Source organism: Loxodonta africana, chromosome 16 (assembly GCF_030014295.1).
Source record: "Loxodonta africana isolate mLoxAfr1 chromosome 16, mLoxAfr1.hap2, whole genome shotgun sequence".
Lineage (NCBI taxonomy): Eukaryota > Metazoa > Chordata > Mammalia > Proboscidea > Elephantidae > Loxodonta > Loxodonta africana.
The window spans coordinates 30,067,374-30,082,579 of NC_087357.1; the positions used below are offsets into that span (position 1 = coordinate 30,067,374).

At 38.9% G+C, this 15,206-nt stretch overlaps 1 protein-coding gene across 1 annotated transcript in view; it reads left to right on the forward strand.

The window, feature by feature from the left end:
- CFAP43 (cilia and flagella associated protein 43) overlaps positions 1–15,206 on the forward strand; it is a 110,912-nt gene that overhangs the window by 34,793 nt on the left and 60,913 nt on the right. Inside the window, exons 7-10 of the mRNA XM_064269349.1 lie at positions 1,987–2,054; positions 3,894–4,025; positions 5,828–5,944; positions 9,557–9,637. Coding sequence (XP_064125419.1) covers positions 1,987–2,054; positions 3,894–4,025; positions 5,828–5,944; positions 9,557–9,637 — 398 coding nt within the window. The remainder of the gene's footprint in view (positions 1–1,986; positions 2,055–3,893; positions 4,026–5,827; positions 5,945–9,556; positions 9,638–15,206) is intronic.

Below are 15,206 nucleotides of genomic sequence, written 5' to 3' on the forward strand. Positions count from 1 at the left end.
AGCTGGACAATGAATAAGGAAGACTGAAGAATTGACACCTTTGAATTGTGGTGTTGGCGAAGAATATGGAATATACCATGGACTGCCAGAACAGCGAACAAAGCTGTCTTAGAAGAAGTACAGCCAGAATGCTCCTTAGAAGCAAGGATGGTGAGACTGCATCTTACATACTTTGGACATGTTGTCAGGAGGGATCAGTCCCTGGAGAAGGACACCATGCTTGGCAGAGTACAGGGTCAGCGGAAAAGAGGAAGACCCTCAACGAGGTGGATTGACACAGTGGCTGCAACAACGAGCTCAAGCATAACAACGATTGTAAGGATGGCTCAGGACCGGGCAGTGTTTCATTCTGTCGTGCACAGGGTCATTATGAGTCGAAACCGACTCGACAGCACCTAACAAAAACAACAACATGGTGCTTCCTTTAAAAGCTAGAAATAGAAATACCATATGATCCAGCAATCACACTCCTAGGAATATTTTCTAGAGAAATAGAACTGTCACATGAATAGACATGCACACCCATGTTCACTGCAGCATTATTTACAACAGCAAAAAAATGGAAACAACCTAAGTGCCCATCAACAGATGAATGGATAAACAATCATACATACACACAATGGCATACTACACAATGATAAAAAACAACGATGAATTTGCGACACATCTCACAACATGGAGATCTGGAGAGCATTATGCTGAGTGAAATAAGTCAATCACAGAAGGGCAAATATTGTATGAGACCACTATTATAAAAACACATGAAAGTGTTTCCACTGAGAAAGAAACAATCTTTGATGGTTATGAGGAAAAGGAGGGGTGGGGAGGGAAAAACACTAACTAAATAATAGATAAGTGGTAACTTTTGTGAAGGGTAAGACAGTAACAATACTGAGGAAGTCAGCACAACTTGACCAGGCCAAAGTCATAGAAGCTTCACCCAAAAAAAAAAAAAAAAAAACCCAAGCTTCACAGACACATCCAAAAGCCCTGAGGGACTGAGCTACTGGGCTGAGGGCTGGGGACCATGGCTCAGGGAACATATAGCTCTATTGGCATAACATAGTCTATAAAGAAAATGTTCTACATTTGACTATGGTGAGTAGTGCCTGGGACCTTAAAAGCCTGAGAGCTGCCATGTAAGATACACGTATGGTCCCATCCCAGCTGGAGCAAAGGTGAATGAAGAAAACCAAAGACACAAGGGAAGGATTAGCCCAAAGGACTAATGGACCAAAACTACCACAACTTCCACCAGACTGAGCCCAGAACAACTAGGTGGTGCCCGGTTACCACCATCAACTGCTCTGGCAGGAATCACAATAGAGGGTCCCAGACAGAGCAGGAGAAAAATATAGAACAAAATTCAAAAAAAAAAAAAAAAAAAGACCAAGCTTACTGGTCTGACAGAGACTGGAGAAATGCTGAGACATGGCCCCCAGGCACCCTTTTAACTCTATACTGAAGTCACTCCTGAGGTTCACCCTCCAGGCAAAGATTATAGGGCCAAAAATAACTCACGTGAGGAATGTGCTTTGTAGTTCAATCATGTATATGAGACTAATGGGTATACCAGCCCAAAAGCAAAGACGAGAAGGCAGGAAGGGACAGGAAAACTGGGTGAATGGAAACAGGGAACCCAGGGTGGAGGAGGGGAGAGTGTTGACACATCTCAGGGTTGGCAACCAATGTTGCAAAACAATTTGTGTATTAACTGTTTAATAAGAAACCAATTTGCTCTGTAAACTTTTACCCAGAGCGCACACACACACACACACACACACAAAAGATTACAGCCTAAAAAAAAAAAAAAAAGATTACAGCCTAGAAAACCCTATGGGGTAGTTCTACTCTGTCACACGGGCTCATTATGAGTTGGAATCTACTGGATAGCACACAACAGGAACATGAGAGCAAATGAGATTACTTTGTATTATACTTTTAATTATCTGTCACCTGCCTTACTTTGTTTTTCTTTTCTAAAAGACAGAAGAAATATCATCACTCCAATCACCTTGGCATATCAGAAAGAAGGCGTACTGGCTTCTGGAATAGTAATGTATTTTTTTCTTCAAACTTAATTATTTTTAAGAAAATATACAATTTCCTTTTGCTGCCATTTAGTGTCATGAACCATGTTTTGGGATGTCTGGTTCTGCAGTATATTATATAATATTGTTTCCTTTTTGATGCTATTTAAAAACAACTTTCATTAATAAGAATTTAAAATACATTAAAAAGTAGAAAGAACAGTATAATGAACTACCATATACCTATCTTATTTTAAATAAATAAAAATACAATTAAAAAATCCACCCCTGTCCAAACATCTAATATCTGTTACCCAATTCCATGCCCATTTGTTCACTTAACATGTTAGGTTGTCAAACATGAATTTGGAACTTCTTGTCTAAGCTTGAGCTTAGACTGTTTGGCGTGCCCATTTAAGTTACATCTATAATATTGTAATTGTTCATATTCAAATTAGTATTAATACTCTTCATTTACTTGTACTCGCTTTATGCCAGGCACCAGGCTAAATACTTTATTGTATTATCTTACCGGTTCTCACAACAACCCTATCAAGTAGGAACTATTGCTATCCCCCTTATGGAGATGAAGGAATTGAGCCTTACAGCATTCAGCAGCAAGTAAGTGGAGCTGGGACTTGTATCAAACTCCAAGCCTATGCTCTTTCATTTATTACACTGCAAAACTTCAGAAAATATGAAAAGGTGTCAGACCATAGTTATTTTTCCAGGCTATTGTAAGTGTGGTTTGTAACAGACAGACCTACACTAAAATCAAAGGTCCACTGGTGGCTATCCGGAATCCACTGTTAGCTTTGTCTATTCCATTGCCACAGATTACATCTCCAGGACCCTGAGTGCAGCCAGGCAAGGACTTCAGGTGAGAGATGTATCTCTACCAAGAAGGAGCATCCTGGAGCTCGTATACCTACATTTGTCCTTAATGCCCTTCCCACGCCTTGCAATGGACTCCTCCCTCCTACATTTGGTCTACATTTGTGGCCTTTTGTGACACTTGTCCTCTTCAAGGCCACCCTTGGTGATTTTTTTTAAAACCTAGTTTAAAGGAGTTTTTGGAGCTTCTGCTTTTGTGAGACATGAGAAATGATGATGGGCTTGTTGAAAGCACCTTGCATGTTTTTACCCAGGTCCCAAGCATCTGAACCCAGCCATCTCACAAATGCCTACACTTAGTCATTAGGAGATCTGATCTAGAAATGATGGGTGAATTTGCTCAAATCCTCTTCACTACTGTGAAATTAACTCAAGTTCTTCTTGAGTAGTCAATTTATCCTAAATATTTTACAACCAAGTTAACAATCAATCAACCCATTTTACTGAATACATGCCATGTTCCTAGCACTGTATGTGAGGAGGATATGAATGAAATTATAGGTATGCTCCCTACCTTTGGGTCATTAAGTGATACAAAAAATGCACAATGATTAAAGAATGATACGTTAGGGATAGTTGGTGTCCTTTGAAGTAAGGAGATTGCTATACATAATCTACACAGTAAACTCTGTCTTATTTGTTCCACCTCCTTGATAATGAGGAACATGGCACAGAAGATAGATGCTGAAGAAATTCAAAGAAAAAAGCAATTTGTAAAATTTTAAGTAGTCAAAAAATATATCATGAAAGAGATAAAATTGAACCTTGACCAGAGAACATGGTTAAAAATTATCTAAATAAAGTCCAGGAGACGGGACATTCTAGATAATGTAAACACAGAAGAGGACTTCAAATATAAGCAGTAGATGATAATCAGTAAGCTTTAGCATATCTAATAAGGAAAATCAATACTCTATGCATTGACTGAGACTGATTTTCTGCATTTATCTCATTATTTTTGGTGTCTAGGATGGCTTTGTGTATTCTTTTCTTATTAAAGATTCAAGTTACAAAGTACAGGATTTTACTGAGGTAGAAGAGCCTGTGGAGCATCTTACGTTTTCTCCCAATTACAAAATGTTGCTGATTCAAACAGAGAAGGTATGTTAGACGGTGATTTCTTGACTTGCAATTTTCATATAAAATTATTATCATTGTTGTATGACATGAATGAAGGGTACAGTATGCTGCATAATGATACTCTCTTAGTCAGGACTCTTTAGGTTGCAAATGAAAAGAAAAAAAAAAGCCCAGTGTTAAAGGGACTCTTATGTGTTGGTTGGTTGATTTTTGTGCATGTGACTGAAAGGGCAAAGAGTTTATCTGACCTCCCACAATGCCACTGGTCTTTGTTTTCCTTCCATCTCTTGGCTCTATTTCCTCTCTGCTGGCTCCATTGCCAGGCAGACTTTCCCCTGTGTTGCCAAGAGACCATCTGGAGCTCCACCTTATATCTCTACCCTTTGGTGACCTGGCGAGAAGATACCAACTGGAACAAATGTCCTGGAATTTAGACTCATTGAGCTGACTTGAGTTGCCTGTCTACCCCAGGTCAATCACTATGGCCAGGAGGATTCTAAGCCCTGATTAGCCAGGTCTGAGTTACATGCCCACCTTTGGACCCACGGTAGAGTCAGCCCACCAAAAAATAGACTGAGATTGGGAGCATGCATGGTTCTCTAAGGAAAATAAGGAGTCTGTAAGAGAAGAAAGGGGGTGTCTTAGGCTGGGTTCTCTAGAGAAGCAAAACCAGTGAAGTGTGTGTATGTATTTATATATATATATATACTCGTGTGGTTGTAGAGGCTAGCAAGTCCCAAGTCTGTAGGTCAGGCATCAGTCAGGCTGGAGGCTTCTCCTAACTCACGTAGCTGCAGGAGCTAACGAACCCAAGATTGGCAGGTCAGATGGCAGATTGCTAGCTCACAGGCTGCAGAAGCCCATGGATCCCAAGATTGGCAGGCAATATGGCAGGCTGCTGGCTCAAGTACCAAACTGGAAGTCAGATTATGAGAAGCCAGATGCAGGATCCAGAGCAAACAAAAGCCAGCGAGCTTTGCCAGAATGTCCATTTATATTAGATGCAGGCCACATGCCCAAGGAAACGCACCTTACAACCCACTGACTGATCATATCAAATCACATCATGGAGGTGACTACATTATATCACGAAATGGAGGATGTTGTTGTTGTTAGGTGCCATCAAGTTGTTTTTGACTCACAGTGGCCCTATGCACATCAGAATGGAACACTGCACCATCCTCACAATTGTTCCTATGCTTGTGCCCAATGTTGCAGCCACTGTGTCAATCCATCTCATTGAGGGTCTTCCTCTTAGTTATGTTTATAATATTGTTTAACTATTACAATTACAGGATAGTTTTTTGAGAGGTGAATTTGGGAGCCAAGACTGATAAATAAGCTTTGGCCACCCCTCCCCCTTTCGGTAGAGGCTTATTTAAAAGTTTTAATTTGTGCCTACCATGGTGTAGCCAGTATATGGCAGGATTTAATTAATCTTAACAATTTTTCTGGTTTTCCACATTTCCCAAAATTTCCTTCATAAAAAGACATTATTTTTGAAATTAGAAAAAAGTGTTTTGTTTTATTTTTTAATTTAAAAAACAAATGTCTGAAATTGCAGAGAGAAGAAAGTCCTATTTGTTGATTATTTTGGATGACAGATAAATAAATGAATGAGTCAGTTAGTGACCAAACTAATCAACCATCTAGATTTTAATCTTCTCAAGGCCAGGGCCTTACTGAGTTGATCTCTGATTTCCGATCTCCTATTTCCACACAGTGCCTCACTCACAGTAGGCATTTAATAAATATTTTTTGAACTGCACATGCAACAATTACATTGTTTCTTTTTTCCTTCTTCTTTTTTGTATGTGTAAAAGGGATCTACTTATATCTACACTTTTGGTGAGGAGCCAACCTTAGATAAAATCCTAGCTTCTTGTGATGGAAATTTTCAGGCAATTGATTTTATTACACCTGGAAACAGTCATTTCATGGTAAGGAATATTTTATTGTTGCACAGTAGAATTTAAAGATGCAATATGTTAATATTTAAAGCCCCATCCATATGTAATTGGGTAGCTTTGAAAGCCCTTGTGCAAAGGGAATGCAAATAGGAGGCTGAGTGTGGCAGAGATGTCAATCACTTTCATTATAGAATCTCCTCCCCAATTGGAATGACATCATCATATTGTGTCTTCATAATATTAAGTCTTCTGAAAATGGCCAAAGCAATTGAGATCCTAGGAGCCATTCTGTTTTTTATTTTTTAAATAAGATTTTATTGTGTTTTAGGTCAAAGTTTACACAGCACGTTAGGTTCCCATTTAACAATTTCTACACAAATTGTTCAGTGACATTAGTTACTTTTTTTTTTTTTTACGAAGTATCAACCTTCTCATTATTTCCATTTAGGCTGTTTCATTTCCAGTAATCTAGTTTCCCTGCCCCATTACTGTCTCATCTTTGCTTTAATCGTTGACCTTTTGGTCTCATAGAGATGATTTTTTAAAGGTGCGCAGTGCTCATAGGGGATATTCTTTATTTTGTGAGACAATCCATTATTTAGCTAAAAGGTTACCTCAGGGAATAGTTTTGGTTGAAGGTTAAAAGGATGTCTCAGGGGATAGTCTCAACTGGTCCAGTAAGTCTGGACTTAATAATTTGAGTTTTATTCCATGTTTTTCTCCCATTCTATAAGGATTCATCTATTGTGGCCCTGATCAGAATGGTCAGTAATGGTAGCCAGGAACCATCTAGTTCTTCTGGTCTCAAGGTAGATAAGGTCATGATTTGTGTAGACTATTAGTCCTTGTAGACTACTTTCTTCTCTGGGTCTTTGGTTTCCTTCTTTCTCTTTTACTCCTGACAAGTAGAGACCAATAATTGGATCTTAGCTGGACGCCTGCAAGCTTTTAAGACTTCAGACTACTCCCCAAACTAGGATGTAGAACATAAACTTTATGAGCTACATTATGCCAACTAACTGAGTTGTCCCACGAGGCAATGGTTCTAAGCCTCCAAACTCAGAAAACCTATCCCTTGAGGTGTTTAGTTATGTCTAAGAAGTATCTAACTGTGCTCCCTATATGCTTTATTATGTATATATGAATATATATAAACATACACATATGTATTAAAAAACAAAATCAAACCCAGTGTCGTGGAGTCGATTCTGACTCATAGCGACCCTACAGGACAGAGTAGAACTGCCACATAGAGTTTCCAAGGAGCACCTGGCAGATTCAAACTGCCGACCCTTTGGTTAGCAGCCACAGCACTTAACCACTACGCCAGCAGGGTTTCCACACATAGATATATATACATATAAATACATCTGTATATGTACACCTATATGCATATATGTGTAGGTATACCTGCACATATATGTATAGGTACATACATATATATGTACAGACACATATGTACATACATATAAAACTAAACTAAACCAAACCCGTTGCTGTCGAGTCACTTCTGACTCATAGCGACCCTATAGGACAGAATAGAACTGCCCCATAAGGTTTCCAAGGAGCGCCTGGTGGATTTGAACTGCTGACCTCTTAGTTAGCAGCTGTAGCTCTTAACCACTACACCACCAGGGTTTCCATACATACATATAGGTACGTACATATACATGTGTAACCACACGTTTTTTTGGTTGTTCTTGCTGTTGTTGCAAAATTATATATATCATAGCATTTACCAAAAATGTCCTTTTTTCTTGTGTACTTTTCAGTGACATCATTTACCTTGGTCAAGCTGTGCACACTTTACCCACATTCGGGTTACCTTTCCCATTGCCAAAAGTAACAAGTGCCTACTATCTAAACAGTGATTCCGCCCTCCCCTCCCCTGCCCATCCCTGGTAACCACCAATGAACATTGTTTTCTGTTTGTATAACTATTGTCTTTTTATAAAAGTGAAATCATATTGTTATAGAGAAAAACTTGAATATTGTTTCAAGTTAAAACAGAGAGGTTTATTAAGAGTTTAAAACAATTGCAATTGGAGAACCACATAGCCCATTGAAAATGGAACCAGGTAGTCCTGGGGCAGTTTTGTTATCCAAGTATTCTCAGGGTATAAAAAGAGGAGCCAAACCATAGGGAGGGCAATTACAGGAAAACCAATGAATATTCTAATAATTACACTCTAATTGATTGCTGACTATTAATAGTAGAGTTAGTGATTACAGATAGTTTCACAGGATGCTTAGATCATGGGCACAAGATGCTTACTTGTATTTTCTTTGTCTGTCTTGGAAAAATGTCTTGTTGGCAACAGCACCCAGACAGCACTCTTCCCAAGTACGTGTATTTTGAAGGATGCAGATGGTCACTTGGTTAAGACCCTCAGGGTATGCGGTTTCACATCCTGATTTTGACCACTGAGAAAAAGCATGTTTTTCTCAAAAAACATAAAACATAACTACCATTTGGAAATTCAATGGGATTATCGCCTAATGAAAAAACTTGACCCATATTTTCATCTTATCTACTGTCTAGTATCAAAAAAAAAAACTTAAATTTTATCACATTTCAGTTACCTTAAGCTGCTTTCAGTCTTGATCCAGAGTAAAAGTAATAAAAATCATGAATATCTTAAAATTTGAAAGAGTAAAAGTAATAAAAATCATGAATATCTTAAAATTTCTAGGTTTTTTCATTAGGCGATAATCCCATTGAATTTCCAAATGGTAGTTATGTTTTATAAAGTCCCCATGAACACTGAATTAATGAATTCTGAACCATTGCTTCTAGGGGGAAATACAGAGTAAGGTTCCTTCGAGTCTCTGGCCACAACATTTTTGTCAAGCGATCAATACATAACCTTATTTTATATGTGTTTCTGTTTAAATGCCTTTTATTTATTATATATCGTTGATTCACTAACATTGAACTCATGGCCAACAGTCCTATAACTCATGCCTAGATGAAGCTTATCTAACACATATATTTTCTCTCTAAGGCACATTACAGTCTTCTTGCACTTAGGATCACTAGACAGCACTTCAGCACTATACTTGGGGGCAATTTTAAAGAAAGAAATTGCAAAAAATGAGCACAAAAATGTGAAAAATGTGGCACTAAATAGGCTGTGAAAAAGATGCTTGTTTACAGTCTGAGAACTGAAACAAGAAGGCAGAGTGTCACCTTCTTTGACTTCAGTTGGGAATGTGTGTGTCAGGAGACTCAAAGTTGTGCCACTCCGCACACGTCTGCAAATGACCGCAAAAGTGCCATGAGTATTGATTTAGGGGTTACAAATAAATTTTAGCAAGTAAGCAAATTTGCAACAATGGAACCCATGAATAATGAAGATTGACTATAAACCTTGTCTCAAGTATGCCACCCAGAAAAATCTTTATTTTATTTTTCTAATCATCATTAATTATTATGCATTCCTTACCTTGTATTAAAGATAATAATATTTGTTAAATAAGAAATACTGATATTATCATTATAATCATTTATGTTTCACATAAGCAAAATGAAATTTTATACTAAATCATCAGGAAAGTTGACATACTATGGAGGGATTTAGAACAGATGCTTCCATAGAGGGGTCTTTTTTACAAATTAGAATTTTTTCATTATTGTTATAGACTCTTACAGGTTCAGGGGATGTTGGTATTTGGTTGTTGGACGATGGGTCTCCTGTCAGCAGGATTTCTCTTAATACCCTGGTAAGTGTGCCTGATTCATTGTTTGTTTGTTTTTCTTCAAGTTGTATTCTAATCCAATCTATTTTTTCATATTTACATGACGGTAGTCCATGGAAATAATTGTTGCAGAAACTGTACTGCATTTTTACCTTACAGATTTAGAGAAATTCCTGTGTGTCAAGTATGTTCCACGGCCTAGAGGGTGGATCATATTGGTGTATAGGAAAGGATAAGTTTTTCTTTGGCCACAGTTAATTCTGAAATCCTCATGGCTTATATCTCACTCATGGTATAAATTCATGGATTGGCAGGGGTCTTCTGCTCCATACAGTCTCTCAGGGAGCCCAACAGTTTGATGCTCTACCGACTTACTGTAACTGCACTATCCAGAACCCATGGCTTTCTCAGTGCCGTGGCATGAGAAGGGAGTGCTGGAGAGTCTTGTACCAGCAGTTAAGGAATCACTGGCCATAACTATAAAGTATGGAACTCAGATGTGGCTCAATCCAGCAGCTCAAATGATTTTACCAAGGATCTTGTTTTTCTTGCTGTCCCTATACTATGCCTTTAGTTTCATCTTAGGGTTCATTTAGTGGTACCCAGGCTACCATGGGTGCTAGGCTGTCATCACATTGTCAGGGGAAGAAAGCCTCCTGCAATAGGAAGAGGAAAAGAAAGAAGTTTCTACTTTTCAGAAGGTCTATCAACTATCTTCTAATACCTCAATAATATCCCTGAACTAATCACTATAGGCAGGGAAATGAGAGATGGCAATTGGCTTAGCTCATACCTGTAAATGGAGTCAGATCTACTCCCTTCAACCATGAAAGTGGGGTGGGATGTCTTCTCAAAGTATAGTCAAGAAATTTCCCAGAAGGAGGGCCCGTGGATGTTGGATGGTAAACCACAACTGCCCACAACACCTGTCTCAATGTTATACCATTGTTTCTGTGACATTCATAGTGGCATTTTATGTTGTTAGCTGCTACCGAGTTGACTCATGGCAGCGCTACATACAACAGAATAAAATGTTTCCTGGTCCAGGGTCATCCTCCCAATTGCTAAATTGCCTGAGTCCATCATTGTGGCTGCTGTGCCAATTCATCTCATCAGGGGTCACCTTCACCCCTCATTGATCCTCTGCTTCACCAGATGTGACGTCCTCCTCTAGCGATGGATCTTTCCTAATTACATGTCCAAAGCAAGTGATTTGGACAGTGTTCTGTTGTCATCTAGAAATTTTCCATTGGCTGACTTTTAAAAGTAGATTACTAGACCTTTCTTCCTAGTCTGTCTTGGTCTGGAAACTCTCTTGAAACCTGTCCACCACGGGTGACCCTGCTGGTATTTGAAATATGGTAGCATACCTTCCAGCATTATAGCAACACACCAGCCACCACAGTATAACAAAATGAGTGGTAGGTATAATACGTAAAAGAATATAATTAAAAAAAGTAAAAGGACCAAGAAACAATGGTAATATTATTATTATTATTATTTTTTTGCATTATCATTTGCTGCAGTTCACAGTTCTAGATGAGATATGGATCTTGGTAGTAAATAGAAAAGTTACAATCCTTCCCCTTATAAGATTAAAATTTCAATCATAGAAGACTAAGCATCATACCTTAGGTAAGAGGATTATAGTTTGAAAAGGTACATGATTCAGTGGAAGAAATAAAATTCGCCCCAAAAAGCAAAGATAAAAATTCTTACCTAAAAGACTAGGAGCCATGAAGACTACAAAATCTGTGTGGCTGCTTACATGTACTCATTTCTATTAGAATTACTAGAGCTAGAAGAGATCTTTAAGTTTATCTCATCACATCTCCCTTTACAGATGAGAGACATAGGTCCAGAGATGTTTAACAACTCACCTGGGGGCTATATAATCAGGACTTACCATGATTCTCTTGGCCAAGGAGGACTATAGGCAACCACCAGAAGGCCCACTTTCTGCTTCAGATATCTACCCTTCACCTGACCAGAGGGTAGGGCTCCTGGGCCACTCTCTTAGTTACCTAGTGCTGCTATAACAGAAATACCCCAAGTGGATGGCTTTAACAAACCGAGATTTATTCTTTCACAGTATAGGAGGCTAGAAGTCCAAATTCAGGGTGCCAGCTCCAGAGGAAGTCTTTCTCTGTCGGCTCTGGGGGAAGGTCCTTGTCATCAATCTTTCCCTGGGTCTAGGAGCTTCTCAGTGCAGGGACCCCAGGTGCAAAGGACGCGCTCCACTCCTAGGTCATCTTTCTTGGTAGTAATGAGGTCCCTTTCCTCTCTGCTTGCTTCTCTCTTTTATGTCTCAAAAGAGATTGACTCAAGATACAGCCTAATCCTGTAGACTGTGTCCTGTCTCATTAATGTAACTGCCTCTAATCCTGCCCCATTAACGTCATAGAGGTTAGGATTTACAACACATAAGATAATCACATTAGATCACGAAATGATAGACAACCACACAACAGTGGAAATCATGGCTTAGCCAAATTGACACACATTTTTGGGGGACACATTTTAATCCATAACAGCCACTTTGACGATTAATTTGGCGAACCTTCATGGAGCTCCAAACTAGGCATGATGGTACACTCATGTGGTTCAGCCCACATTGGAAGAGGTGGCAGTTTTCCCTGACCAGAGAATACCACTGCCCTACAGTGACTCGATTAGAGGACTGGTCCAGCGATGCTGAGGCCAGACCTCCCTGCCTGTGCCTTGGACTGAGTTCCTCTTGCACACTTTATGGCAGAGAGCCTCAGGGGATCCGTCGAACACCATGACAGCAGAATGCCTGAACAGGAGCAGTTTCCTTTGATGGCACCTGCAAAGGTACATCTGAGCCTTCTGGATATTGCTGTACATTTTTAGACTAGTACACTATTGCCTTGGAATGGAGGATAATTTCAACTGATTATTTTGGAGAAAGAAAAACAACACATCGAAAGGTTTTCACCTTTTAAAAATCACCATTTCATTTCCAGTTTCATTCTGAGATATACAGGTAAAGACACAATATGATTAACTAAAAACAAAAACCAAACCCATTGCCGTCAAGTCAATTCTGACTCATAGTGACCCTATAGGACAGAGTAGAACTGCCCCATAAGGTTTCCAAAGAGTATCAGTCAGAACAAGGCCAGGGGCCGACTGTGGAACAGACCATCAATTGCTCTAATGCAAATTCAAGTTGAAGCTGAAGAAAATTAGAGCAAGTCCACAGAAGTCAAAATACAACCTTGAGTATATCCCACCTGAATTTAGAGACTGTCTCAGGAATAGATGTAACGCATCAAACACTAATGACCGAAGACCAGACGAGTTGTAGAATGACATCAAGGACAGCATACATGAAGAAAGCAAGAGGTCATTAGAAACACAAGGAAGAAAGAAAAGACCAAAATGGATGTCAGAAGAGACTCTGAAACTGGCTTTTGAACATAGAGTAGCTAAAGTGAAAGGAAGAAATAATGAAGTTAAAGAGCTGAACAGAAGATTTCATAGGATAGCCCAAGAAGACAAAGTAAAGTATTATAGTGAAATGTGCAAAGATCTGGAGCTAGAAAACCAAGGGGTAGAACACACTCAGCATTTCTCAAGCTGAGAGAATTGAAGAAAAAATTCAAGCCTCAAGTTGCAATACTAAAAGATTCTATGGGGAAAAAATTGAACAACTTAGGAAGCATCAAAAGAAGATGGAAGGTATACACAGTCACTGTACCAAAAAGAACTGTTGATTTCAACCATTTCAGGAGGTAGCATATGAACACAAACCAATGGTACTGAAGAAAGAAGTCCAACGTGCACTGAAGGTATTGGCCAAAAAAAAAAAAAAAAGGCTCCAGGAATTGACAGAATACCAACTGAGATATTTCAAAAATCAGATGCAGCGCTGGAGATGCTCACTCCTCTATGCCAGGAAATTTCAAGGACAGCTGCCTGGCCAATTGAGTGAAAGAGATCCATATTTGTGCACATTCCAAAGAAAAGTGATCCAACAGAATGTGGAAATTATCAAAAAATATTAATACCACACAAAAGTAAAATTATGCTGAAAATCATTCAAAAGCGGTTACAGTAGTACTTCGACACGGAACTGCCAGAAATTCAAGCTGCATTGCCAGAACAGGATGTGGAATGAGGAGTATCATTGCTGATGTCAGAAGGATCCTGGCTGAAAGCAGAAAATACCATAAAGATGTTTACTTATGCTTTACTGATTATGCAAAGGCATTCAACTGTGTGGATCATAGCAAATTATGGATAACATTGTGAAGAATGGGAATTCCAGAACATTTAACTGTGCTCCTGCCAAACCTGTACATAGACCAAGAGACAGTTGTATGAACAGAATGAGAGGCTACTGCTTGGTTTAAAGTCAGGAAAGGTGTGTGTCAGGGTTGTAGCCTTTCATCATACTTATTCAATCTGTATGCTGAGCAAATAATCTGAGAAGCTGAACTATATGAAGAAGAATGTGGCATCAGGATTGGAGGAAGACTCATTAACAACCTACAAAATGCAGATGACTCGACCTTGCTTGCTGAAAGTGAAAAGGCCTTGAAGTACTTACTGATGAAGATCAAAGACTACAGCCTTCAGTATGGATTGCACCTCAACATAAAGAAAACAAAAATCCTCACAACTGGACCAATAAACAACATCATGGTAAATGAAGAAAAGATTGAAGTTATCAAGGATTTCATTTTACTTAGATCCACAATCAACGCCCATGGAAGCAGCAGTCAAGAAATCAACAACGCATTGCATTGGGCAAATCTGCTGCAAAAGACCTGTTTAAAGTGTTGAAAAGCAAAGATGTCACTTTGAGGAGTAAGGTGTGTGCCTGTGACCCAAGCCATGGTATTTTCAGTTGCCTCATATGCAAAAAAAAAAAAAAAAGTTTTTTTTTTTCATATGCATGCAAAAGCTGGATAATGAATAAGGAAGACCGAAGAAGAATTGATGTCTTTGAATTACGGTGTTAGTGAAGAATGTTGAATATTCCTTTTTTTTTTAAAACCATGGAATTTACCATGGACTACGACTGTTTTTCACCATACAGACTATACAGAACGAACAAATTTGTCTTGGAAGAAGAACAGTTGGAATGCTCTTTGAAGTGAGGGTGGCAAGACTTCGTCTCACTCTGGACATGTTATCAGGAGGGGCCAGTCTCTGGAGAAGGACATCATGGTTAGTAGAGGGTCAATGAAAATGAGGAAGACCCTCAAGGAGATGGACCGCCACAGTGGCTACAGCAATGGGCTCAAACGTAACAATAATTGTGAGGATGACACAGGACTGGGCAATGTTGTGTTCTGTTGTACATAGGGGTCGCCATGAGTCGAAACTGACTTGATGGCACCTAACAGCAACAAATACATGGGTCCAGTGTTATAGTTACTTACTTTTTTAATTCTTCCTCAGTCAAACCAGCATGATTGGATCTATCATTATCCAGTACATGGGTGCTGATTTTAAAAATCACTAACACTCTATAAAAAATGTCCAAAAGAAGCTGAGAATTTATTTTAAATTTCTTATATTATTTGCCATTATTATTGGCACAGTAATTTCACAATCATTT